This window comes from Microcaecilia unicolor, chromosome 7 (assembly GCF_901765095.1).
Source record: "Microcaecilia unicolor chromosome 7, aMicUni1.1, whole genome shotgun sequence".
Lineage (NCBI taxonomy): Eukaryota > Metazoa > Chordata > Amphibia > Gymnophiona > Siphonopidae > Microcaecilia > Microcaecilia unicolor.
The window spans coordinates 41,097,006-41,123,518 of NC_044037.1; the positions used below are offsets into that span (position 1 = coordinate 41,097,006).

Consider the following 26,513-nt stretch of genomic DNA (forward strand, 5'->3'; position numbering starts at 1 on the left):
ATTTTTAAAGCTTTTCATGGAGATTGGCTAGGCTACTGGATTGATAACCTTGTTTTTCTGAACAGAAGCCATTATAGAAATCTTCATGTGTTAGGTTTCACGCCTGTCCACGTGTAAAAGCATTGTGACCTTTTAAGTCTTCTTTGACATATCAAGCAGTTTCCATTTGGAATCTTCTGCCTCTTTCTGTTAGGCAAACAAGAGACTATCATCAGTTTAGGAAGTTGTTAAAGACCTTACTTTATTGAAGGTATCTTTTATAATTAATTGATTCAAGTTTCTGATTTTTTTTGAGATTGTGATTATTTGTTATATTGTAAATCTGTCTGAAGAATGCTTCAGTTCTTGACTATTATCTGCACTGAACTTGTTGGTAGTAGTGGACTATAAGATTTTGATGTAATGTAATTATTCGTGTTATAAAGAACTTAATTGACACCTGTTGAGGGTTACACACAGATCTCCGATCTGCACACTTCTCCACCAACCATTCCAAACCGTTCTCTCACGGATCTCAAAAGGGGACATGGGCGGGGCATGGGCATTCCAAAACGTTGTGTGTGGTGTTATAGAATAATGGTCTCCGCACCCAACTTGGGCACTGGGGTCTACATCAGGTTTCAGCTGTGGCTGATGTAAGTCTGGCACACCAAGTGCTATTTTATAAACAGTGCTCCAAGTTGGGCACCATTTATAGAATAGCACATAGCACCGGGATATAGTGCCAGTAATTCATTGTTGGTGCAAAATTATCAGCGCTAATTGTCTCGTTAAGCAATTTAATTGCATGCACAAATTGGGCATGTGCCCAAATTTGCACATGCAGTTTTGAGTGCTATATATAGCATTAGGGTGTAGATGTCACTATTCTGAAAAAACTGACTCCCTTTATCCAGTGACGGTGAACACTACCTCTGCAGCATCCCCGGTCAATGACTAGGTAGAAATCAAGCCCAAATCTTTTTGAATAACATTCTTGGAGAATTACTAGTGAGTTGCTAACTTTGCTACCATAATAAATGTTGCCATTTTCACTACGATCTTTTCTCAGTTGAAAAAGAGGAGCAGTGAAAACCAAAGAGAGGGATGCTAAGCAGCTCAGAAGTCTACCAGGACTGAACAGGTTTATTATCTCCAAATATGACAGTAAAATGAATCACCGCACGCAAGATGATCCTGCCAGACTAATTTTGGGTGTAAATTGCCTGCATTATGAGTTCACAACTGTGATAAGCCAAACTTCTATATACAGTATTATAATTCTTGGGTACTTCTCGGCTCCACCTTTGCAATAGCTCATGATATGTAAACAAGAAGCCTTAGCAGAATGATCAAACCCTGTCCATACTGTTTATTCTGTTAAGCATATCCATTTTGCTTGAGCTGTCAATTGTGTGGTGTGAGTTTTAGCTGAGGGAAAGCATCAATATGCTTAACAGAATAAACAGTGTGGGCAGGGCTTGGTGGACTCCTAAGTTGGTTATCATCCTTCTCCATGGTCGTCTTCTTTTTCATCTGTTTTTCTGCAGGAAATTTTCTTCTTTGCCTCCATCCTTCTCTCAGTTGAAATCAGATTGGAACTGAAAATTCAGATTGCCCAAGAGTAGTGAAAGATATATTTAAAATAGATAATTTGATGATACCAGCATTGTAGTGTTCTTCATCCAAGGACACTTCAGGAGCTCAGCTGAGTAGATCAAAAACAAGAAGCAACCTCTGACAGTTCATTCTCCTGCTTACTTAAGCATGGCTGAGTTGTGTTCGGAATAAATCTAGCTGTTTCCTCAAAGGAATGGCATTGTAGCTGCAGAATAATTTTTGCATAGATGAACATTGTATTTTATATTCGCATCCTTCTGTCTTATTAACTCTTGATTTAACAGAAATATTAAATAATGAGAATGTTATTCCATACACCCTTCTTTTTGTATTTAACTGGAAACTCCGCAGTTGTGATCCAGGTTATGTTATTAGCTGGCATAAAATGATGTGTGACTGTGCATATCATTTCATTCCAGCCTGTGGTGACTAAGCTATTTTCCACAGAAAATGTTAGTTGAGAATAACAGCTCACAAGGGATAAACATTTGTCTAACTGCATATGGAAATTGATGGGTATAGAAGCATTTAGAACACAAACAGTGTGCTCTGTTCACCCACATTCCTTGCATGCTCTGGAGGAGGAAAAGCAGGAAATAGGTTTTGTTGAATATCAAGTGTCATAACAGGAGATGTTGAGGAGATACTTGCTGAACAGCCTGCTGAAAAAGTTAATTAAATGATGCAAGAGAAGTGTCTAACATGGATGCTCCATTAATGCATTCAATTCCGTTCCACTAATAGACACCAATGTGCTCAAATACATGCACACTTTTCATCCATGTACCCAAAACCTGGCAACTGGATATATTTGTAACTGATCCAGTTGGGCATGAGTCAAAGCTGATTCGTTGCAGCAACTGCACACGTTGACTACTGCCTATGAAAACAATTTTTAACTGGATCTGTCCGGAAAGAGCATAGAAAAAAAATTTAGCCCCAAATTCTATATATGGCGCCTCAAGTTGGGCACACTAATTTGGCTGCATGGCCACATTGTGTGCACAACTTAATTGATTAACAATTCAATCAGTGCCAATAATTGGTACTTAAACAATTAGTGGCACTAATTGGCTTTAATTAGAATTTATGCGCACAACTTTCTAGGCTTATTCTATAATATAGAGTATGTAAATTCTAATGTACACAGTCAAAAGGTGGGCATGGAATGGGCAGGTTGTGGTCATTTCAAAAAATTATGCATGTTATTATGGAATACACTTGATCTACGCCTAACTTAGTCACAGGTAGTTAGGCCTGGTTTTAGGTGACCTAAATGGGTGTGCCTGAATTTTAAGTGCAAGAAAAGCACGTGAGCATAGTCTATAAACTACTCCTAACTTTAGGCGTAATTTATAGAATTGCACTAATCACATGGTTTTGTGGCACCAATTTTTAAGGTGCCAAATATAGAATTTGTCCCTTTAATGTATAATAACATTTTAACATGACTACATAGTAATAAACTATGATCCTATTAGCTATAAATTCATTAGTCCTTCCATTGAGAGGGCAAAGCAATGATCCCTAGCCACATACAAAATAATTTACTTAAATGTAATTATGCATCGATACATATTTGGTCTTAGATAATCAGGTTGTCCCCAGACCCCTTATTTTTCCTGTACTAGTTTGTTCATTGCTGGGCTATGCAGCGTAGTCAGAGCATGTTTTCCTAGGATGTAATGTGAAGAAAGATTCTCCATAGCTGTGGAAGGGATGTGTGTTGATTTTGAAGGTAATTAAATTTGGCTCATTGAAGAGTAATGAAAAGGAGAAGTGTACAAGGACTTTTTCTACATACTTAACTCCAGTAACATTCATTTTAATGTACCTCTGCTTATGACCATATTTTTCTCTATTAAGTATGAAAAATGTTTGTTTGTTTTTTTGTCTGTATTCTCACCATGGATGCCAATGGAACTCGTCCACATTTAGGACCAAATCCTAGAAATGGTGCTGAAAAAAATGAGCACTAAGCACTTTTCTGTAAATGATGCTCTGAGTTGGGCACCGTTTATAGAATAGCATCTAGCGCCGGGATCCGTGCATAACTTTTAGGAGCGAGGATTTACACGAACTGGTGTAAATCTCCACGCCTAAATTAGGCACAGATCAGGTGTATTCTTCAACAGTGCATGCAAATTCTTGGAGTGCCCATGCCCCACCTATGGTTATGTCCCCATTTTCAGATTGTCACACTAGAATTTACGTGCCCATCTTTATAAAATTCTTCCAGCAGGATGCATGCATAAATTTTAATTGTTGCCAATTAGTGCTGATAATTGATTATTAGCACCCAATTATCAGCGCTAATTGGTTCATTATTCAATTAAATTGTGTGCTGAAATTGGGCACATGCCTAAATTTCCACACACAATTTTGAGCACTATATATAGAATCCAGGGGTTAGGGGGCAAATTATCAATGTGGCCTACCATTAAGATGTGTTATTTTACCACTAACTCGGACTCTTTTAGCATAGGTCTCATTAGTTACTACTAACTAGGATTCATAGTAAAATAATATGTTTAATGGCAACCCATGTTGATAACTTACCCCCTTCTTATTTTAACATATATTTAAAAGAGACGTGACCAAATCCTACCATTTTGTTTACCATGTGTCCTGATTTCAAACCATTTTGTTTTCTCTGCCTGTTACAGATATTTATGGTATCAGAAACCCTACTTTGTATCCTGGAAAATGAATAATTGGAAATATGTATATTGTGCTCATTACAGAATCCGCTTAGGGCCTCATTCTGTAAAGGTTATGCTCCTAAATTTACACTCCCTAAATTTATGCTCCTAAATTATGAGTATAATATATTTTGGAGCATAGAGTATGCTCATAATTTAGGAGGATAAATTTATAAGCATAACCTTTATAGAATAAGGCCCTTAGCATGTTATGTGCATAAATTCTAATTATTACCAATTGGTGCTCATTATTGCTTGTTAAGTGCTAATATGCTGAATAGCTTGTCAAGCCAATTACTTTACACGTGTTGTTATACATAAGTACATAAGTATTGCCTTACTAGGACAGACCGAAAGTCCATCTAGTCCGGCATTCTGTTTCCAACAGTGGCCAATCCAGGTTACAAGTACCTGGCAAGATTCCAAAACAGTACAATATATTTTATGCTTCTTATCTTAGAAATAAGCAGTGAATTTTCCCCAAGTCCATTTTAATAATGGCTTATGGACTTTGCTTTTAGGAAGCTATCCATAGAAATCAAACAAAATAAAACATGGAAAAGAAAATAAGATGATACCTTTTTTATTGGACATAACTTAAAACATTTCTTGATTAGCTTTCGAAGGTTGCCCTTCTTCGTCAGATTGGAAATAAGCAAATGTGGAAGATGACAGTATATTTAAGTGAAACATCCAAGCATTTCATTGATAGTCTAACAGGATGGGTGTGGGTAATGGGGGAAGAGGGAGATAAACAGAGAAATACCACTTTATGGTTTATAATGGGCTAGAAAACCCAGGTCTAAGTCCTGGGTTTTCTAGCCCATTATAAACCAGGCAGCACCCCCTTTCCCAGATTTCCAGCCTTACGCCACTCCGATCCGATATTTTTTGGCATAGATCAGTATCATTGCCTAGAAAAAAAACGAAAGGTGCACCTTGACCAGTACGATCGGTTCCGTCCAATGAAGCTAATACTCGGCAAGTAAAGTATTTAAGTAACCGCGAAAATCTGTTTTTAGTTGCTATTGAATTATTGCTGCCAAATCGCACTAATCATTTCAAAGTACACTTCAAGGGCTCAGGGTTACCCCGTGAGAGGTGCTTCCAAGAGTTTTCAGTCTCCACTCAAGAAAGACCCGGTGTCTTGCAACCAAGAAACACAGAACTTACCATTTTGTCCTTTCTTTTTTTCAAGAAGCCCTCGAACAACAAATCTTCTGTGCAAGCCATCACGGATTCCCCCCGGGTTTGGTGCCAGTGTGCAGAGCAGTGGCACCTCCAGGCAATGGCTGGCACAGTGCAAGGTTCCTCCTTCGCGGGAGGGGGAGTCACACCCCGGGTGTGGGCTCAGCAGGGGGGGCACTCCTTTTCATTCCGATCTACTTCCTTTTTCTCAAAGCTCCTGCTCGCACGATCTGGACTCAACATTCAGTCTTCTGGCCGGAGCTGTCCCTACCACCTTAGCAAACACAAAAATAAACGCGCTGCACCCTGCTCTTTTTCCTGTCGGATACGCTGCCATGGCAGAACTGAAAGGCTGTGCACTGATTGGTTGGAGGAGTAGGGAAAACTGGGTGGGCCTGAGCTGTGATTGGATGGGCCTGGGCCCACCCAGGCCCACCCGTAGCTACGCCCCTGTAACTGTCATCTTCCACATTTGCTTATTTCCGATCTGACAAAGAAGGGCAACCTTCGAAAGCTAATCAAGAAATGTATTAACTTATGTCCAATAAAAAAGGTATCATCTTATTTTCTTTTTCATGTTTTATTTTGTTTGATTTCTATTAATTACCTCTAAAAGTGGACTAACACGGCTACCACACCTCTCTACTTAGGAAGCTATCCAAACCTTTTTAAACTCTGCTAAGCTAACTGATTTTACCACATTCTCTGGCAACAAATTCCAGAGTTTAAATTACACGTTGAGTGAAGAAATATTTTCTGTAATTCATTTTCAATTTACTGTTTTGTAGCTTCATTTCGTGCCCCCTAGTCCTAGACCACTCAGCTCCTGCATGCAGCGTGGGCCATATTTAACCAAACATACAGAGATTTCATTGAGACAGGAGAGGTAAACCGAGTTGTAACAGGAAGTGTGGCTACTACTCATCTATTGTACTGAACATTTACTGCATCAGGAGATGTGACTTGAGCAGGAACTTTAAGTGTGGTTAACTCAACTGAACTACAGAAATCTTTCCGAGTCAGTAGATGCATTCTGACTTGTTACATGTAGTGTAGCCTATACTCAACTGATGTACAAGTATTTCACTGCATCAGGAGAAGTATCTGAGCTGTAACATGAAATGCATCTTGACTCAATTGACTGACAGATGTGTGAATGAGTCAACAGATGCTTTCTGACTTGTAATATGAATATGCCTGGATTTTGGCGTGGCTCTCTAGGCGCACTACATAGAATCCGACAGTAAGTGTGATTCGATAGAGGGTGTGCACCCTTTATAGAATTGCACAGTGCCAGTTTTTTCTGATGCTGATTTTTGATCCTCATTTATAGAAGTCCCCCCCCCACCCCATGTTGTGTTTTTCAGCTCTTGTTCAGTTGATAACAACATAAGATGACACAGGATTTACCATTGATGTTTCCTCTTATGTTGAAATGACAACCTATCCCTAACACATTGTAAAAGAAAAAAAAGCTTGGAAAGCGATGTGTCTGAGTTTCATCATGTTGTTGCTCTGAATGCGCAGAGTAATTGCAGGTAGCTGAAAAAGCTGAAACTCAAATTTTCCTGTTCAATTAAAACTAAAGAAATCAATGAAAGAAAGAGGAATGTTCAGCTATAAAGCACCTAACTGCTCTCATGAGAGCCATTTTTAAATATATACTTGCATATAAATACATTTTGTTATCTTAGGGAAGAACAAGAGTAGTATTGAACAAACATATTTACTATGAGCTCACTAGCCTCTCCGTGCCATCTGCCAGATGTCTCTGCAGCTCCCAGTGCCACCTGACAGCGTCTGATCTATATTTCCTTCTGCTGTGGTGACATGCTATCCTGTGTTTTTTTTTATGGATGATAATTTATTAGAAAACCCAAGTCTTTCTTAAGTCCTTTCTTGCTAGTTTCAATGTATCTGAGCATTTTAATTTCAAAATTATTTATTTAGATTTTGCTCACACCTTTTTCAGTAGTAGCTCAAGGTGAGTTACATTCAGGTACACTGGGTATTTCTGTCCCTGGAGGGCTCACAATCTAAGTTCTTACCTGAAGCAATGTAAGGTTAAGGGCCCTTTTATCAAGCAGTGTCAAAAGGTGGCTTGCGCTGGCGTCATTGCGTGTTTTTCATGCACGCCAAGGCTCCCTTTTACTGCAGCAGATAAAAGGGAAATCTCCCTTTCGTGCAGGAAATGGCCATGCGGCGAGTAAAGCACTTGCCGCGCGGCCATTTTGGGGGCAGCCCTTACTGCCACCCATTGAGGTGGCAGTACGGGCTTCCATGCTAACCTGGCAGTAACCGGGTAGTGCACGGCACTGCCCAATTACTGCCAGGTACACTCCAGCGCTACAAAAATAAATATGTTTTTGTAGTGCTGGATATGACGACGCGCTAGGGGTGGGAACTACCACTGTGCTGCTGTGGTAGCCTGGCGGTGCTTCCTGTTTAGCGTGCGGTAAGCCCACATTGGGCTTACCGCCGCTTAGTAAAAGGGACCCGTGGAGGGGCATAATCGAATGGGGCCGGCCATCTATATGGGTGGCCATCTCAAAGGCCGGCCCCGTAAAGCGGCATACCCGACTGTATTATTGAAACAAGATGGCCGGCCATCTTTCGTTTCGATAATATGGTCGGGGCCGGCCAAATCTCAACATTTGGGCCAGCGTTAGAGATGGCTGGCATTAGAGATCGCCGCCATTGGTTTCTGCCGATAATGGAAACTAATGGCGGCCATCTCAAACCCGGCCAAATCCAAGCCATTTGGTTGTGGGAGGAGCCAGCATTTATAGTGCAGTGGTCCCCCTCACATGCCAGGACACCAACTGGGCACCCTAGGGGGCACTGCAGTGGACTTCACAAATAGCTCCCAGGTGCATAGCTCCCTTACCTTGTGTGCTGAGCCCCCCAAAAACCCCCAAACCCACTACCCACAACTGTACAACACTACCATAGCCCTTATAGGTGAAGGGGGGCACCTACATGTGGGTACAGTGGGTTTTGGAGGGCTCCTATTTTCAAGTGTAACAGGTAGGGGGGATGGGCCTGGGTATGCCTGCCTGAAGTCCACTGCAGTACCCACTAAAAACTGCTCCAGGGACCTGCATAGTGCTGTGATGGAGCTGGGTATGACATATGAGGCTGGCACAAAAATGTTTATAATTTTTTTTTTTTTTTTGGGGGGGGGGGGGTTGGTGACCACTGGGAGAGTAAGGGGAGGTGATCCCCGATTCCCTCCGGTGGTCATCTGGTCAGTTGGGGCACTTTTTTGAGGCTTGGTCCTAAAAATAAATGGACCAAGTAAAGCCGGCCAAGTGCTCGTCAGAGCCGGCCTTCTTTTTTCCATTATCGGCCGAAGCTGGCCATCTTTAACCACGCCCCCGTCCCGCCTTCTGTACCCTGCTGACACGCCCCCTTGAACTTTGGCCAGCCCTGCGACAGAAAGCAGTTGAAGCCTGCCAAAATCAGCTTTCAATTATATCGATTTGGCCGGGTTTAGGAGATGGCCAGCCATCTCCCGATTTGTGTCAGAAGATGGCCGGCCTTCTCCTTCGAAAATAAGCAGGATAGTGACTTACCCAAGATCACAAAAATATTTTGGGATTATTTTTAAGTTTCCTTTTAGTATCCTGATCATAAGGATATTGATGCAGTGCTCTGGTCACGATAAGTATCCCGCCACAGACATGTCTCCATGATCTGCTTTATAGTTTCTGATGTGAGATCTGTGTGAATTAATTTGTATCTTTAGCATCTGGCCCATTTCCCTAGTGTAGGATCCTTGCTCACATTTCTTATATTGAATAAAATATTCTATATTACAGGATGTGCATAAGTAGGATCCCGTTATGTTAAATGTTTTTCCCGTGTGGGTAACCCCGGGTCCTCTGATCTTTTCTGGAACAGTTTGCAATTAGATAAATACTACAGGGTCTTGTTTCATTTGCTTCTTTTTGAACATCAGTTAGAAGATTGTTTTTCACTAATTTTAACTTGAGATTTGAGGGTAGTAAGCTAATCAAAAGAGTATTAAGTTTTTATTTATTAACCTTTATTTTGATACAATGGCAATCCCACTGCTACCTTTTCTCTCAGTTCACATTCAGCCAGAAAACATTTTGTGGTTGATTATTTTTCCAGTGTGAAAAGCTCAAATTTTTTAACTCATCTATCGCAGGAATAATTGTAAAAAAAAATAGCAGATAATTACAGTAATGTGACTGACTGGAAAATTATACTTTGAATAACTTAAATAATGATAATGAGCTATATCACAGCTCAAATTAATACTGTGTGCCAAAAAAAGCATAAACCTGCAAAATATCTGTCACAAAATGCCTAGCCACCCACCTGGGGATAACCCTGTGGCCACTTAGAGAGTCTATCCCCAACAAAGCTCAGGTCCACCTGCACCTGCCGCTTGTACTCTATACTAGCACCCTCCTCCCGACTGGGTCCAAACTGCCTCTGGGCGAGTCTCATGCTCTCAAATTATCCCCAGTGATTTCTTGGTTACTGAGCCTACACTCCCAGTGGCCCCACAGTTCCTGGGAAGCACTAATAGATCCAACACACAAACCACAAGGATTCTAGTCCAGACAAGCAGAGGTAATAAATTAAGTTTGTTTATTGTCATGAAAACAATTAGAATAATGAACAGAAAAGGTGCAATCAGCAAAACACTAACAGGTAACTGAAATATGGATCAGTTATAACACGATCTAAACATGTGTTTACTATCTAAATAGTACCTGGGGAGATCAGAACATACAGCTGCTCAGAGGTTATCAAATATAATTTTTCACAGGGTCTCAGTAAAGAGGTCTTTCTCTCTCTATCTCCAAGCTGAGACCGGAGAAAAATCCAATATTTCCTAGATGAATTTGAGGTCCTCGGCCAATCAGAGCCCAGAACAACAAGTTTCAAAAATAGTTGGCCCACTGCAGGTTATCTCTTATAGTGTTAACTAAAGAGAGAGCAGTCAGTTCTCTGTAACAGCTTTAAACATAAACATATACCTCCTGCTGGCCAAACTAGAGAAATACACTTTGAGAAATAATACAATTTTACAGGCTTAAACCCCACTGTTTTGTCACAATATCCATAAATCTATTGCCCTCAGTCATGCCTTTCTGCTTCAGAATCCTTGATTTTAAGGGAGCTGCAGTTGGTTGTAAAAGATCAGCAGTGCCCAGTAACCTTTTTAGGAGACTGCACTGTTTGTTATATTGTTGAATTCTGCAAAAACTGTTTTTACTATGACTTTTTGAAAGAAGATTGTATACATAAAATTATTTTTACTCTTTTTATAATAGAAGTAAAATGGACAGCTCCAAAATCAATAGATAGCTTTGCACTTAGTAGGCAGTGATCCACTGTCATGATGGACTTTCCTGCCAACCATCTAGTGTTTTCCACAGATATGATTCTGTTACAAAGGGGAAATTAAGCAGATGTTTCATCTCCTATCTTAACCAAGCCCAACACATTTTAGTAAAGCTTTTAATTAGCAAGGAAATTAATCATTTTTGACTTGATTTAGTAAATGGTGTTCAAAAATTGGTGCCAAAAAAAATTGGCTGATTTCAGTGCCCAGATTTGAACACCTGGACTTACGCCTGCTGTATTCTATAACATTTCATGCAAATTGTAAGAATGCCCCTGACCCACCCATGCCCCTTCCAAGGCCACATCCCTTTTGAGTTCCGCACTATGGAATTTGGGCGGAATTGTTACAGAATTGCATGTATCAAGATGTGCATGGAAATTTAAATCAGTGTCAATTATCACCCAGTTTTTGGCACTAATTGGCTCGTTAGCCACTTTAGTTGGGCACACATCTTGGATCAGCACCCAATTTTGGGCACCACATATAGAATCCAAGGGTTTAGGGACAATTCTGTAATTGAGTCCAAAGTTAGGAGCCTAGATGCAGCACACAGAGCATGAAATTTATAATGGAATCTAAGCACCAAGATTCTGTAGTATAAATCAGCAGCTACATGCCTGCAGATACGTGCACTCACTTACACTATGTTAATAGCAGGTGTAAATGTGTGCACCCAAATACGTCACATCAGGGGCGTAGCTAGACTTTGACTGGAGGGGGGTCCAGAGCCCGAGGTGAGGGGGCACATTTTAGCCCCCCCTCCTGCCCGCTGCCGCCAACTTTAACCACACACCCCCCCCGCCGCAACCCTCTAGACCCCCCTTCCTGCTGCCAACCCTCCCCCGCCGCCGTCATGTACCTTTGCTGGTGGGGGACCCCAACTCCTGCCATCCGAAGTTCTCTTGGCCACACAGCGTTGCTGAACCGCCACCGCCACAACCCTCTGAACCCCCCTTCCCGCTGTGTATCTTTGCTTGGCGGGGACCCCAACCCCCGCCAGCCGAAGCCCTCTTCTCGGCCGCGCGGCGTTGCTTGCTGAATGATCTGTTTCTGTGCTTGCGTCTGGGGTCCCCCGCCAGCAAAGATGTGCGGCGGGGGGTAGGGATGGAAGCAGGAAGGGGGTTGAGAGTAGGGTTACCATTTTGTGTCCTCTGAAAAAGAGGATACATGTCACGCCCCCCTGCCCCGCTCCCACCACGCCCATTTCAGGTCATCGTTCCGCCCCTATTCCCCTCCCCCATCACATAGTCCCCTCCCCCACCCCCGTCACATACCCCCCGCACCCCCTGTCACATATTCCCCCCACATATCCCCCCCCCCACTTACTATCTAGCCCTGGTGGTCTAGTGACGTCTTCAGGGCAGGAAAGAGCCCCCTCTCTCCTGCCTGGAGCGCTGCCTGCCCTTGCCTGCATCCTCCTCGGTCTCGGCTAGGGATTCAAAATGGCCGCCGAGAGTTGAAGTGGCCTCGCGAGACTTCAACTCTCGGCGGCCATTTTGAATCCCCAGCCGACCGAGAAGGATGATGGACAAGGGAGGCAGCGCTCCGGGCAGGAAAGAGGTGGCTCTTTCCTGCCCCAAAGACGTCACTAGACCACCAGGGAACATGGTAGGGGAGGGGAGACGAGACCAGACCCACAGCATCGATCACCCGCACGCACGCCCGTGCCCACGTTTGTCCAGAAATCCGGACAAACGTTCGTGCGGGCAAAATCCACCGGACGCCCCGGACATGCCCTCAAAAAGAGGACATGTCCGTGGAAATCCGGACAAATGGTAACCCTAGTCGAGAGGGTCACAGCAGGGGGACCAGGGCCAAATCTACGGGGGCCCAGGTCCCCGTGGCCCCATGATAGCTACGCCTCTGCGTCACATTAACACAGAACTTATAATCGAGAACTCTGCCTTTGCCCCACCCATTTTTGTTTCAGGAACAATGTTGATAAGAGGGCACCCTCTTTCCAAAAGTAGTGCAGGCTCTGCAGAAAAGGAAAACTATCATCGACAAATGAATAGACACAAAGGACTAGATTCTATATATCACGTATATGCCAGCCCAGTGGGATTCCCCCTGCTGCTTCTTGCCCTTGCTGACTTCACTTCCTGTTTCCAGACTGGTGTAATATGGCAGAGGAAGCCCATGGGGCTAGCAGAGGCAGTTCTAAGCTAGATTGCCAGGTTCTCAGAAGGAGGAGTTGCCAGGCTATGGGGAAGGGAGGGGCAGATGCTATATTCAAGGGTAGAGGAGAGGGGGAAAGATGCAGGACAAAGGGATAGAGAGGGGGGAAAGAAAGATGCAGAGATATTGGACCAAGGGATGGAGGGGAGCGAGGAAGAGTTGTTGGACAATGGGAAGGAGAGAAGAGAGATAGAAAGATTATAGACCCAGGGCAGAGAGGAAGGGGAAAGGGAAATGGGACTTGATATACCACCTTTCTGAGGTTTTTGCAACTATATTCAAAGTGGTTTACATATATTCAGGTACTTATTTTGTACCAGGGGCACTGGAGGGTTAAGTGACTTGCCCAGAGTCACAAGGAGCTGCAGTGGGAATCAAACTCAGTTCCCCAGGATCAAAGTCCGCTGCACTAACCACTAGGCTACTCCTCCAGGAGAGAAGAGAGAGGGAGAGAGATTCTGGACCACAGCAGTGAGGAGGATGGAGGGAAGAATGGAGGGAAAGAAAGAGGGAGATATGCTGGATGATGGGGGAGAAGAGAAATTCTGGACTATGGGTGGGGAAGGAGGGATGAGAGATGGGACTAGGAGATGCTGGAGGTGGAGGGAAAGGGACAGTAAAATGTCAGGCTACAATTGTCTGGGGGGAGAGAAGGAGGAAGAGCGATGCTGGGCTATAAGGGTAGAGGGGGAGGGAGAGACTGGGAACCATGTGGGAGAGGATGTGGGCTGTTGTTAAGGAGATGAGTGGAGAAGGACAGTGAGAACAGAGCGTAAAAAATTGGTAATAGGGTGTAGATGATAGAAGCAAATAGAAGACTTGGGAAGGAGTGAGACTGAAAATGGGAAAGCAAGGGGTAAAAGAAGGAAATGGAAAGTTGATAGATAAGTCAAAAGTAAAAATGAAATGGAGTACTGGAGGATGAAAAAAAGGGTGAAATTTGAGTGTACAGAAGTTGAAAAGAAAGAAAGGAAGGAAGGAAAGAGCTAAAAGAGAAAGATCACTATGTCAGAAGCAGCTGTAGTGAGGAAATGGAACAAGACAGGAGGGGAGAGGCAGTGGCGTTCTGTGGTTCACTGCCACCCAGGGCGGATCACTGCTGTGCGCACCCCCCCCCCCCCCCCCCACGGCTGCAGGGCAACACCCCACCCCCGACCCAGTCCCCACCTGTCTACCAGCTCCATCCACCCAATGCCTCGCGTGACTCTGCACTGCTGTAAAAGAAGAAAATCGCCTCGTCGGCCCTTCCCTCACTGTGTCCCGCCCTCTGATATAACGTCCTATTTCCTCGAGGGCAGGACAGAGGGAGGGAAGGGCCGACGAGGCGATTTTCTTCTTTTACAGCAGTGCAGAGTTGCACGACGTGCCGCACCACACAGCTGCCGGGTGGATGGAGCTGGTAGGGACTCGCCAGCAGAGCACCCCCCCACCCGTTGACACCCGGGGCGGACCGCCCCCACCGCCCCACACTTGGTACACCACTGGGGAGAGGAGAAATAACAAATGAATAGCAGACCCTTAAAAGAGAGTTAGCAAAAGACAGACAGGAAAACAGAAAAGAGAAATTGGCAACGAAACAATCTCAATAAAGCAGATCCAAAAAAAGATACAGGCACAATGGTGTGCTAAGAAGTTAGCAAACTTTATTAAAATAAAACAAGACCCGGCATGGATCGTGTTTCACCCTACTGGCCTGTACTAGGATCCAAAAATACATCAATTGTCTCCCTTTCATGCACAGAGCTCCTCTGTGTCAATGAGGCACCTGTTATTGGAATAGAAATGATGCAAATACTGGAGAGAAGATCTCTCCTGCTTTCGAAGAGAGGATGAAGTTGGGTTCTGTACTTGGGTAAATACAGTTCTTAAAGCAGGACAATGTCAGAGAATAATGTTTATACCTTATAGTTGTATCCTGCTGTCCCTAGTTTGTTAACTTCTTAACATACCATTCTTTTTTTGTTCTCTGTTTTTTGTACTGTGTTTAGGACATTTATGCATACCAGTCTCCTTGTAGAATAGACTCGTTAAGATGTGAAGCGTCTGTTCACGCTTTCCAAAAATACTAGGACTAGGGGGCATGCGATGAAGCTACAATGTAGTAAATTTAAAATGAATCAGAGAAAATGTTTCTTCACTCAACATGTAATTAAACTCTGGAATTTGTTGCCAGAGAATGTGGTAAAGGTGGTTAGCTTAGCAGAGTTTAAAAAAGGTTTGGACGGCTTCCTAAAGGAAAAGTCCATAGACCGTTACTAAATGGACTTGGGGAAAATCCACTATTTCTGGGATAAGCAGTATAAAATGTTTTGTACTTTTTTGGGATCTTGCCAGGTATATGTGATCTGGATTGGCCACTGTTGGAAACAGGATGCTGGGCTAGATGGACCTTTGGTCTTTCCCAGTATGGCAATACTTATGTAGCACATTATTCAGCCCCCCTCAATAGAAGTGCCTGTTTTTGAACTGCCTCCCGTATGCATATTTTGCAAAATAAAAAAGAAACTAATTCAGAGAAATCAATAATAGAAGCAGTTTGATGCTCATTTCCTAGGATATAGATGGTTGACATGGAATATCTTACTGCTAGTGAGAGATTACAGAGCAGAGTCAGGTGATCCAGAGGGACTGTATTTTTATTCTAAGCACTGTTGTTTAGCATTGACATCACAGCCACGGTGTTTAGCATGGAGCTTCTGTGACTTATGGGCTCATTTTCAAAACAGAAAAATGTCTATAAAGTGGCATAAAGCAGCATTTGGACGCTTTTCTCACAAAAACATCCAAATCAGTATTTTCGAAACCTATTTCTAGACGTTTTTCTATGAAGTCCATCAGAAGTGCACCTAAATCTCAAGGGGGGCGTGTCAGGGGTGTGTTTAGACTGGGACTTTTTTCAGCCATAATGAAACAAAACAAAACCGTCCAGGACTAAACCTAAGACATTTTGAGCTAGACCTGTTTTTATTACAAATAAGGCACAAAAAGGTGCCCTAAATATACAGATGACCACTGGAGGAAATCAGGGATGACCTCCCCTTATTCCCCCAGTGGTCACCAACCCCCTCCCACCCCCCAAAAATGTGATGAAAAACATTACTTACCAACCTCTATGCCAGCCTCAGATGTTATACTCAGGTCCATTAGAACAGCATGCAGGTCCCTAGAGTAGTCTAGTGTTGGGTGCAGTGCACTGCAGATAGGTGGACCCAGGCTACTACCTCCCTTACACTTGAGGAGGAAACTGTGAGCCCTCCAAAATGCACCAGAAACCTACTGTACCCACATATAGGTGCCCCTATCACCTGTAAGGGCTATGATAATGGCGTACAGTTGGGGGTAGTGGGTTTTGGGTAGGTTTGGGAGGGCTTAGCACACAGGGTAAGGGAGCAATGATGAGATGTGTACTTGGGAGCATTTTATGAAGTCCACTTCAGTGCCCCCCTAGGGTGCCCTATTGCTGTCCTGGGAAGTCAGGGGAACCAGTCTACCGAAAATGCTGACTCCTTCTACATCCCAATGGCTTCATTTTGTGTATTTTGCACTTGGACATTTTTTTTTTTTTTCGAAAATGAACCAAAACACAAAACATCCAAATCAAAAAACATTGTTCGAAACAGTATTTTCGAAAACAAAACATAGACGTTTATCTTTTTTGAAAATCAAAACGTCCAAAGTCGGACTTAGACGTCATATCGAAAATGCCCCTCTTAGTGTGTTACTGGTTAATTGCAGTGCATTACCAGAGCTGCATCTTAAGGTAGGGTCTGGCAGTGTCCTATTCATACTACTACTTAATTCTCGCAGCAATAAAGTGAGTAGAATATAAAGGATATAATGTTTTCATTCCCAGGATTGTTTTCAAGCTTATCCTTCTTCCTTTCTGTATTATCTATATGGTTGTAAATTTAAAGCAGGACACCTATAAACATTGTAAAAAAAAAACCCACTTATTTATTTATAACTTTTTAATACCATTATTAAAGAAAAATAATCCATTCAAATGGTTTGCAATTAAAAAAATAATAACAGCAAGAACAATAGATTAAAGCAGAACAGATATAACATACAAGTATACAAATATCAGCACTGAGCCCCATAGGTGTGAACAAATTGCAAGGTCTTCAGTCTCCTCCTAATGGAAAACAGTGAAGATTGATCTTTCAAATCTTGAGAAAGACGATTCCAACCTTCTGAACCAATAAATCTAAGGAACTGTTTTCTACAGTGGACAAGCGTCATAATGTCCCAACCAGGTATCTCAAACAGATGCCTGGTTTCAGAAGTAAAGTTCTCCTTGGACAGTATGGCTCCAAAGTTCCATAAGGTACAAAGTCCTAGACATATCAACCAACTTGTACATGATCATCAATAAGTTAAACTGGCAACACTATTTCCTTGGAAGCCAATGCAGACATGCCATATAACTATGAACACTGCCCCACCTTGTCAACCAAAAATCAAATGAAAAGCCAGATTGTTCAATAATTGCAATTTGTTCAAATATCATACCATAACCCCATTATACAGGTCATTACTATGATACACATAGATACCTCATCTAGATACAGCTGAATCGACCATGTCAACCGTAATTTGGCCATAGCTCTTCTTGTCACATGACTAATTTGTTCCTGACTGATACCATATTGCCCAAAATGTCACCCAAGTGTTGTACCTCTGAAATCCAGGGAATAGAAACATTCCCAACTTTCATAAAAACTCCCAAATCAGCAGAGTTTATATCTTCTATTCCTAAGCAAGTGGTTTGTGTCAATCAATAATCCACTTTCCACCTATTTTATAAATGTACATTCACAAAAACCTAATAAACATTACAGAATAAGCAGCTAAGCAAATTTTCTAGTAATGTTTATTTGGTTTTGGTGATTGCCTTTTGATTCATAGCATCTCCCACTGCTACGCATATTTTTTAGGGATTTTTCTTTGTTGTTTTATAAAGGAACATAAGAAACCATAATCCCCAAAGCTCTTGCACAAATGTACCTGCTATGAGGAAGGTGTAAATGCATGTTGGTTGTCAATGTGTACATGCAAATTTGAAGTCCACAGGGCTAATATTCACCGGCGGCAGTAAGCAACTTGTAAGCCATTTTGGCAGCAGGGTGACCTAACCCTGGATATTAAATGCTGGGTCATGTGCACCTTCCAGGATTAAATATCCAGGTATGTGTGTTGACCCAGAAGTTAACTGGGCACCAGCTGTTATTCAGATTGGTGCCCATTTAATCCGGTGAATAAAGTTAGGACACCTTTTCTTCTAACCTTTATGCGTTTGCTTAGTGGACTAAAAATTGCCACTAATTGGTTAAGAGCAGGTTCCACCCAAGCTCCACTCGTGGACCACCCGTAACTTGGCTGGCTAGGGGATGGCTGATTAGCAGAGATATTCATGTGCATAACTTTCTTTAAAATTAGTCTCCTTATTTTCTAATTCCTCTTAATCTCTTATCTAGCTATATGTTCCATCTTTGCTTATACCCTATACAGTCAATTAAAATGTTCTATTACGTATTGTGTTGACATTGTAACGTAGTATACTGTCAGGCTTATTTTCGAAAGAGAAGGGCGCCCATCTTTCAACACAAATCGGGAAATGGGAGTCCTTCTCCCAGGGTCGCCCAAATCGGCATAATCGAAAGCCGATTTTGGGCGTCCTCGACTGCTTTCCGTCGCTGGGATGACCAAAGTTCCTGGGGGCGTGTCAGAAGCATAGCGAAGGCAGGACTGGAGCTTGCTTAACACATGGGCATCCTCTGCCGATAATGGAAAAAAGAATGGCGTACCTGACGAGCACTTGGCCGACTTTACTTGATCCATTTTTTCTTGCAACCAAGCCTCAAAAAGGTGCCCGAACTGAGCAGATGAGCACCGGAGGGAATCGGGGATGACCTCTTCTTACTCCCCCAGTGGCCATTAACCCCCTCCCAATCTAAAAACTTTAAAAATATTTTTTCCAGCCTCTATGCCAGCCTCAAATGACATACCCAGCTCCCTGACAGCAGTATGCAGGTCCCTGGAGCAGTTTTGGTGGGTGCAGTGCACTTCAGGCAGGTGGACCCAGGCCCACCACCCCCCCCCCCCGTACCTGTTACACTTGTGGTGGTAAATGTGAGCCCTTCAAAACCCACCACAAACCCACTGTACCCACATGTAGGTGCCCACCTTCACCCCTTAGGGCTATGGTAGTGTTGTACAGTTGTGTGGAGTGGGTTTGGGGGGGCTCAGCACCCAATGTAAGGGAGCTATGCACCTGGAAGCAATTTCTGAAGTCCACTGCAGTGCCCCCTAGGGTGCCCGGTTGGTGTCCTGGCATGTGAGGGGGACCAGTGCACTACGAATGCTGGCTCCTCCCATGACCAAAGGTCTTGCATTTGGTCGTTTCTGAGATGGGCGTCCTCGGTTTCCATTATCGCTGAAAACCGGGGACGACCTTCTCTAAGATTTGGACATCTCCAACCGTATTATCGAAACAAAAGATGGATGCCCATCTTGTTTCGATAATAAGGGTTTCCCCGCCCCTTCGCCGGGACGTCCTGCGAGGATGTCCTCATGAAAACATGGGAACCCCGTTCGATTATGCCCCTCCACGTCATACTTTGTATTGTTATTTGAATTATTTTTAATGCTGTAATTGTCTATTGCTTCTGTTTGATTTATTCTTATTGTATGCCGCCTTGAGTGAATTCTTTCAAAAAGGTGGTAAATAAATCCTAACAAATAAATAAAATGTTCAGCAGGTTTAACTGGGGAGGAGCCTCTCCTGTCTGGTTTAACCCTTTTAAATATTGACCCCCACATGTATATCACAGCTCCACTCCTGCTTAACTATACTATGCCCCTGGGAATACCTACTGATGGATGACATGAAAGCATATGTGTTCTTGACGACACATGAACTTGTATCAAAATATGCACCCGTACAATTTTATAAGCATAATTACTATATGTAAATCATGCTTTTCATGCTGGAAAAAGCTATATTGTAGCTTCTTTTAGGTATCTTCTGGCAGTATTTTGAGGTGTTAAGAATGCCAGTGATAGTTGTAATTATAATTACATTTCTTTGTTTCTTCTTTGGAAACATTTTCCACAGAAAAGCAGTTCGTGTTAGCATCAATCCATTTCCTGTAAAGAAAACTTGATTTAAATATTGTGGCTGTGTTTCATGATCTGACTATCTCTTCTTGAATGCAAGATACTCATTATATTGTAGAAGACTTCAAATTGTCAGGGCGGTTTGATAAAAAGGATTCTAGAATTAAGCACACAGAGTGTTCCTGGTAGGAGCCTAGTCTATAAAGGAATGTAGGTGCCTGCTCTCCTTTATATAATACTAGCCGTTAAGCCCGTTAAAACGGGTGAGATTTCCAGCTACCCTCCTCGCCGCCGCTCCCTCCCCCCTCCGTGCCGGGCCCCCTGCACTGACCTGACAGCACCTCTCACCTCTGTGTGAAAGCGCTGCAGGCAGCAGCAGATCGCTCTGCTGCTGCCTGCAGCGCTTCCACACGGAGGTGAGAGGCGCTGTCAGGTCAGTGCAGGGGTTGCCCGATACAGAGGGGGCGGGAGCCGTGGCAGGGATGGGGGGAGGGTGGAGGTTGGTGCTCGCGATGTTCGTTTCCAGGCTCCAGCGGCAGCGTCCGACAGTCTGACTCCATTTCCCTCTCTGTTCTGCCCTCTGACGTCATCACGTCTAGACGCGAGGGCGGGACAGAGAGGGAAGTCTCTACTGCGCATTTGCAGGTGAGTCGGTCACTTGCCATTTATATGTTTGATTAGCTGCACTTGGTATAAAATGCCTAACAGGAGCAAAGACGTATCCCTAGAGCTGGTGTTGTCAGTACCTAAGTGTTGGAGATACGCGTGCAATCTACAGTATTCTGTAAGGTATGCATGTAGGTGGGAGCCCGCCCATGTGTGTGCTCTCTTGCAAATATGTGCCATATAAATTAAGTGCATACGTATAGAATAGCACTTAGGCATAATTCTGGCATTAGCATGCATACATGTGCACATATGCATGTATATGCCATTATTCTAAACGTTTCTTCATGAAATATGTGCATAAATCTTAGTACTATGTTACAGAATTGCTCCTATATGTTGTGCCTCAACCAAGTACAACACATTGATGTTTCTAGTCTATCGATGGTATTTGGATAAAGAGAGCTTGTGGATAACTCAGGTCAATTATAACATGATCTACCTGCAAGCAAGGCCACCGCTCACCTTTCATGTGAGAGGAGACACTGGATGAAAGGATGCACAGAGAAAGAGGGGAAGACACTGGAAGGATGGGGAGAGAAAGAGGGAAGGCGCTGGATGGAAGGGTAGGAAGAAAAAGAGGGGAAATGCTGGATGGGAAGGGGGAGAGGATAATGTTAGTGACAGACTTGGAGAATAAGAGGAAGGGGCATAGGGGAGAAAAGGAAAGATGAAAAGCCGTAGGTATATGAAGTAAAAGAGGGAAATTGAAGACTAGATAGTAAGAATGAATTAAATCTGGACAGAGAGGCAGAAAAATAAATTGAAAAAAAACCTGAAAGAAACAGGAGGGTAAAAAATGACAAATGGACAGGAAACCTGGCAAGATAGTTAAGAGAAGATGAAGGAAAGCAGAAGGAATAGAATGAGACCAACACAATTGGAAAAAGTAAATGGCCAGACAAAAAAAGTAGAGAAAATAAGTTTATTATTAATTTAGGATAAATAATGTGATAGCTGTGTTAATAAAGGTTAATAAATACAAATAAAATACAAAATAGGATATAAGATTATACCTTTATATCGGACTAATTTTTAATACATTTTTTACTAATCTTCAGAGACCAACACTTTTTTCCTCAAGTCAGGAGAGGATACCATATCAGCAGTGATTCAACCAGTGCCACAGTTTTGGAGTGGGCTTAAACTGAAAGTGTGTGTGTGGGGGGGGGGGGGGGGGGGGGAGCGAGGTCTCCTTGTGGTTATGCCCCTGGGTGGAATAGATGCTCGATAGGGGGTATAATAGTGTGAACTGAAACACTCCCTCTTGCCCATCCCTGTGGTCATTGGTGTAAGTAAAATATTTTCTTCAATGGCCATGGGTTTGAGGTGTGCCAGGGGGGTGGAGCCATGAGGTAGAGTGGGTGGGTGGGCTAGGACAGAGTGGGGCAGGGCTAGGAGCATGTACTAAAATCTCCCTCTTAAAAATTAGGACCCCTTGGTAGCTCCGCATTCTCCAGTTACTCCATACCCTCCCATTTCCTTTCCATCCTCTTCAACCCAGCCCCCTGCAATATTATTGTATGAAGTTTTTGTGATGGATAGAGGACCTACAGAGTCATCTTCATTAGATTCAATTGGTCTTAATAGAAAATTTAGGAAAATTGTATCACAAAACCAATTATTTTAAAGGATGTATTCAATAATTCAACTGTGACAGTGGGAAGTTCTTTGAAGATTCTGGAGGGAAAGAATGCAGGCTGGGTCCTTTGTAGATTTTAAAAAAATCAGAGTTTTAGATATTGATCTAGTGTTTTCTTGCAGGAACATTTCACGCCTGAATGCAAGTTTAAGGAATCAGTATTTGAAAACTACTATGTGACATATTCTTCAATGATATACAGACAGCACTCTGGCCGTGGTTGGTATTTGGGTCTTAACAAAGAAGGTGAAATCATGAAAGGAAATCATGTCAAAAAAAATAAACCCGCAGCTCATTTCCTTCCAAAACCATTAAAAGGTAAGATTCTTAATACATTATTTTCCAGCTCTTATTGCATAAGCATGTGCTTCTACAAATAAGTTATAATAAGCATGCTGCCGAAATCATTTAAATAATTTTTCCACTGACAAACACTAACCCCCAATTGAATTTAATTGAATAACGAGACAATTAATACTGATAATTGGGCTTAATGCTTCAACTAGAAATTACGCATGTAAATTTAGGCACCGAGATCCGCACATAAAAATTATGTCCAGGTCTGAAAAAGGTCATGGGCGGATCAGGGTGTTCCTTTAAATTACGTATGTTATTATAAAATAAAGGGGATCCACACCTAATTTAGACACAGGGATTTACACCATAGAGTTGTTGGTGTATATGGTTCCCGACACTAAGTGCTATTCTATAAATGACACCTAACTTTAAGCTACCAAAATTGCAAAAAATCTGCTTAGAGCAATAAACTTAGAAACTATAGGTGTATATTTGCTCTAAAACATAGACTGCTGTCTGCGTGATAGTCAAGAGTCAGTTATAATGAATATCAAATTAGGCCTCATAAGCCAAGGGTACCAACTAAGTGGACACACCTGATTAGGCTATCATCATAGGCCAACTACCACCACCAGCAAACCTGCAGAGAGCAAAAAAACCTCAACCTATAAAGAAAAAAAATGCAGTCTGCAGTACTACTACTACTTATCATTTCTATAGCAAAAACCGGAGGGATTGTTAATGACTAATACTTAATTTCAGGTGCGTAGCCAGACTTCGGCGGGAGGGGGGTCCAGAGCCTGAGGTGAGGGGGCACATTTTACCGCCCCCCCCCCCCCCCCGCCACCAACAACTTTGACTTCCCCCTGCCGACAACCCTCTCAACCCCCCCCTCCCGCCATCGCCTACCTTTGATGGCGGGGGACCCCAACCCCCGCCAGCCGAGGTCCTCTTCTTCCGGCGCAAGGCTTCGTTCTTTTTCTGTGAGTCTGTTGTCCTACACGTTGTACATGCAGGACATCAGACTCACAGAAACAGAATGAAGCCTTGCGCCGGAAGAAGAGGACCTCGGCCCCCGCCAACAAAGGTAGCGGACGGCGGCGGCGGCGGGGGAGGGTTGGTGGCGGGAGGGGGGTCGAGAAGGTCGTCGGCAGGGGGGTCTAGGACCAAATCTATGGGGGCCTAGGCCCCCGTGGCCCCACGTAGCTACGCCACTGCTTAATTTAAATACACAGGCAGCATCCGTGCGGAGCTAGTAAGCAACTCTTTATATGTTGAGTTTTTTTTGCTCTCTGCAGGTTTTCTGGTGGTGGTACTTAACCTATGATGATAGCCTAATCAGGTGTGTCCACTTAGTTGGTACCCTTGGCTTATGAGGCCTAATTTGATATTCATTAAAACTGACTCTTTAGAGCAAATATACACCTAACTTTAAGTACCATTTATAGAATAGCGCTAAGAGCTATTTTTTGGCATCAAATTTTCAGGCACCATTTATAGAATTTAGTCCTAAGCACCTAATTTCCTAAGGGGTCCTTTTACTAAGCTGCGCTGAAAAAATGGCCTGTGGTAGTGTAGGCATGGGGTTTGGGCATGCGCAGAGCCATTTTTCAACACGCCTGTAAAAAATTCATTTTTTAAATTTTGCCTAAAATGGATGTGCGGCAAAATAAAAATTGGCACCTGTCCATTTTGAGTCTGAGACCTTACTGCCAGCCATTGACTTAGCGGTAAGGTCTCTCACGTTAACCATGCGGTAATCGCCTACACGCGTCAAGTTGGAGTTACCGGCCAATTTTTTGCCGCGTGCCAGAAAATAAAACGTATTTTTTGGCACGCGTAGTGGATGCATGTAAAAAATGAAATTAACCCACTGGCCACGTGGTAGCCAGGCGGTAACTCCAAATTGACACGTAGGCACCTATACAGCTTAATAAAAGGGCCCCAAAGCTTTTTTCCCCCATAGACCTAGAATGGGAGGAAAGCCTAATTGAATCAGGCCCTATACTCATTATCATGAATGGGAAAAGCAAGGCAGTACACTAATACATTCATTTATGATTGCCTTCAAATGTTCCAATAGACCCTGTTAAAACTGGATAATTGCAGTTGGCAGCATGGAGAAGGCAAACTGATAGCACAGTGAGCCATCCCATAGTAAAAAAAAAAATAGAAAAAAAACCCCAACTTGTTAATGCCATCTGTCTCATGGTATCAATACTTTTAAAATTCCGGAAATTTTCAAACATATAATCTATCAGCAGTTTCACTAGAAATGTAAAGATGAGCAACGACTACGTTATTCCTTACATATAAGTTAATATATTATGGGACCATTCAATCTTTATTGCAAGAAGTGCACTTTATGGAATCATTTTTCATATAATTACACAGTTGCAAATTATTTAGGTACCTTAATTGTATTCACATTATACAGATTTTCAAAGTGAAACAACCCTTTTCTGCTCCTCTTTGAAACTGAATGTGAAGTATGGGTGTAAAATGTTGTCATGTAATTCATGTCTGCCCTTTTATGTGGGTGGCCAAAAGGGAGAAAACAGTGTGTACTCTTGGAAAAATGACTGTGAGGGATTGAATAGCACGTTAATGCAAAAATGTCGTGTACTACTACTACTACTACTAACTAGCATTTCTAAAGCGCTACTAGGGTTACGCAGCGCTGTACAATTTAGACATAGAAGGACGGTCCCTGCTCAAAGAGCTTACAATCTAAAAGACAAGAGAACAATCTAAAGGCAAGTGAACAATCTAGAGGACGAGTGAACAGTTAATCTGATAGAGTGGATAGATAGGGGCATTCTGTCTATCTAGAGCGGTTAGGCGCCGAAGGCAGCATAGAAGAGGTGAGTTTTAAGCAGAGATTTGAAGATGGGTAGGGAGGGGGCATGGCGTATGGGTAAAGGAAGATTGTTCCAGGCATAGGGTGAAGCAAGGCAGAATGAGCGGAGCCTGGAGTTGGCAGTGGTGGAGAAGGGTACTGAGAGAAGGGCTTTGTCCTGTGAGCGGAGGTTACGGGCGGGAACATAGGGGGAGATGAGGGTGGAGAGGTAGTGAGGAGCCGCAGACTGAGTGCACTTGTAGGTAAGGAGGAGGAGCTTGAATTGTATGCGATATCTGATTGGAAGCCAATGAAGTGACTTGAGGAGAGGGGTGATATGAGTATATCGGTTTTGGCGGAATATAAGACGTGCAGCAGCGTACTGAACTGATGCCTGCCTCTGGGAATGCCTCCTCTCAGCCCGTATAAAACTGCACCATAGGCTTAATATAATGCTGAATTGAATAAAACGTGAACAAAGGTCAGACCCCAATGTCCATGTCATAACGGCTGTACAATGTACTACCAACATGTTCATCCTCAGTGAAGACGCTGCCCTCTTCGTGGTGAAGCAGCCTGCAGTCGCTTCCATTTCTGGGCTGACTTTTCCCAAGCTGACATGGCAATGTAGCAATGAGGCAATGTAGTGTATTGTGTTCCTAATCCTAGTGCTGAAGACCAGGACTTTTTTTCAGGCGGTATGCAGCCAGCAGAAAAGCCTCAGTGTGGTAGGGCAGACATAATAGGGTAGCAGCAGTGCAGCTGACCGCTGTGGTTAGGGCTGCAACCAGCCCTCTATGTCCCTATTCCTCCCCATGTCCAGTTTCTCCCTCTTTCTTTCCTCCTCCCCCCTCACCATGGTCCAGCATATCCCCTTCTTACCTCTCCCCACCAAAG

General features: G+C 43.1%; 1 protein-coding gene across 4 annotated transcripts in view; it reads left to right on the forward strand.

The window, feature by feature from the left end:
- Nucleotides 1-26,513, forward strand: part of FGF13 (fibroblast growth factor 13) — a 571,318-nt gene that overhangs the window by 540,437 nt on the left and 4,368 nt on the right. For all 4 annotated transcript variants that reach the window (XM_030209844.1, XM_030209847.1, XM_030209846.1 and 1 more), the window contains one exon: nt 22,603-22,798. In XM_030209844.1, the coding sequence (XP_030065704.1) occupies nt 22,603-22,798 (196 nt within the window). The remainder of the gene's footprint in view (nt 1-22,602; nt 22,799-26,513) is intronic.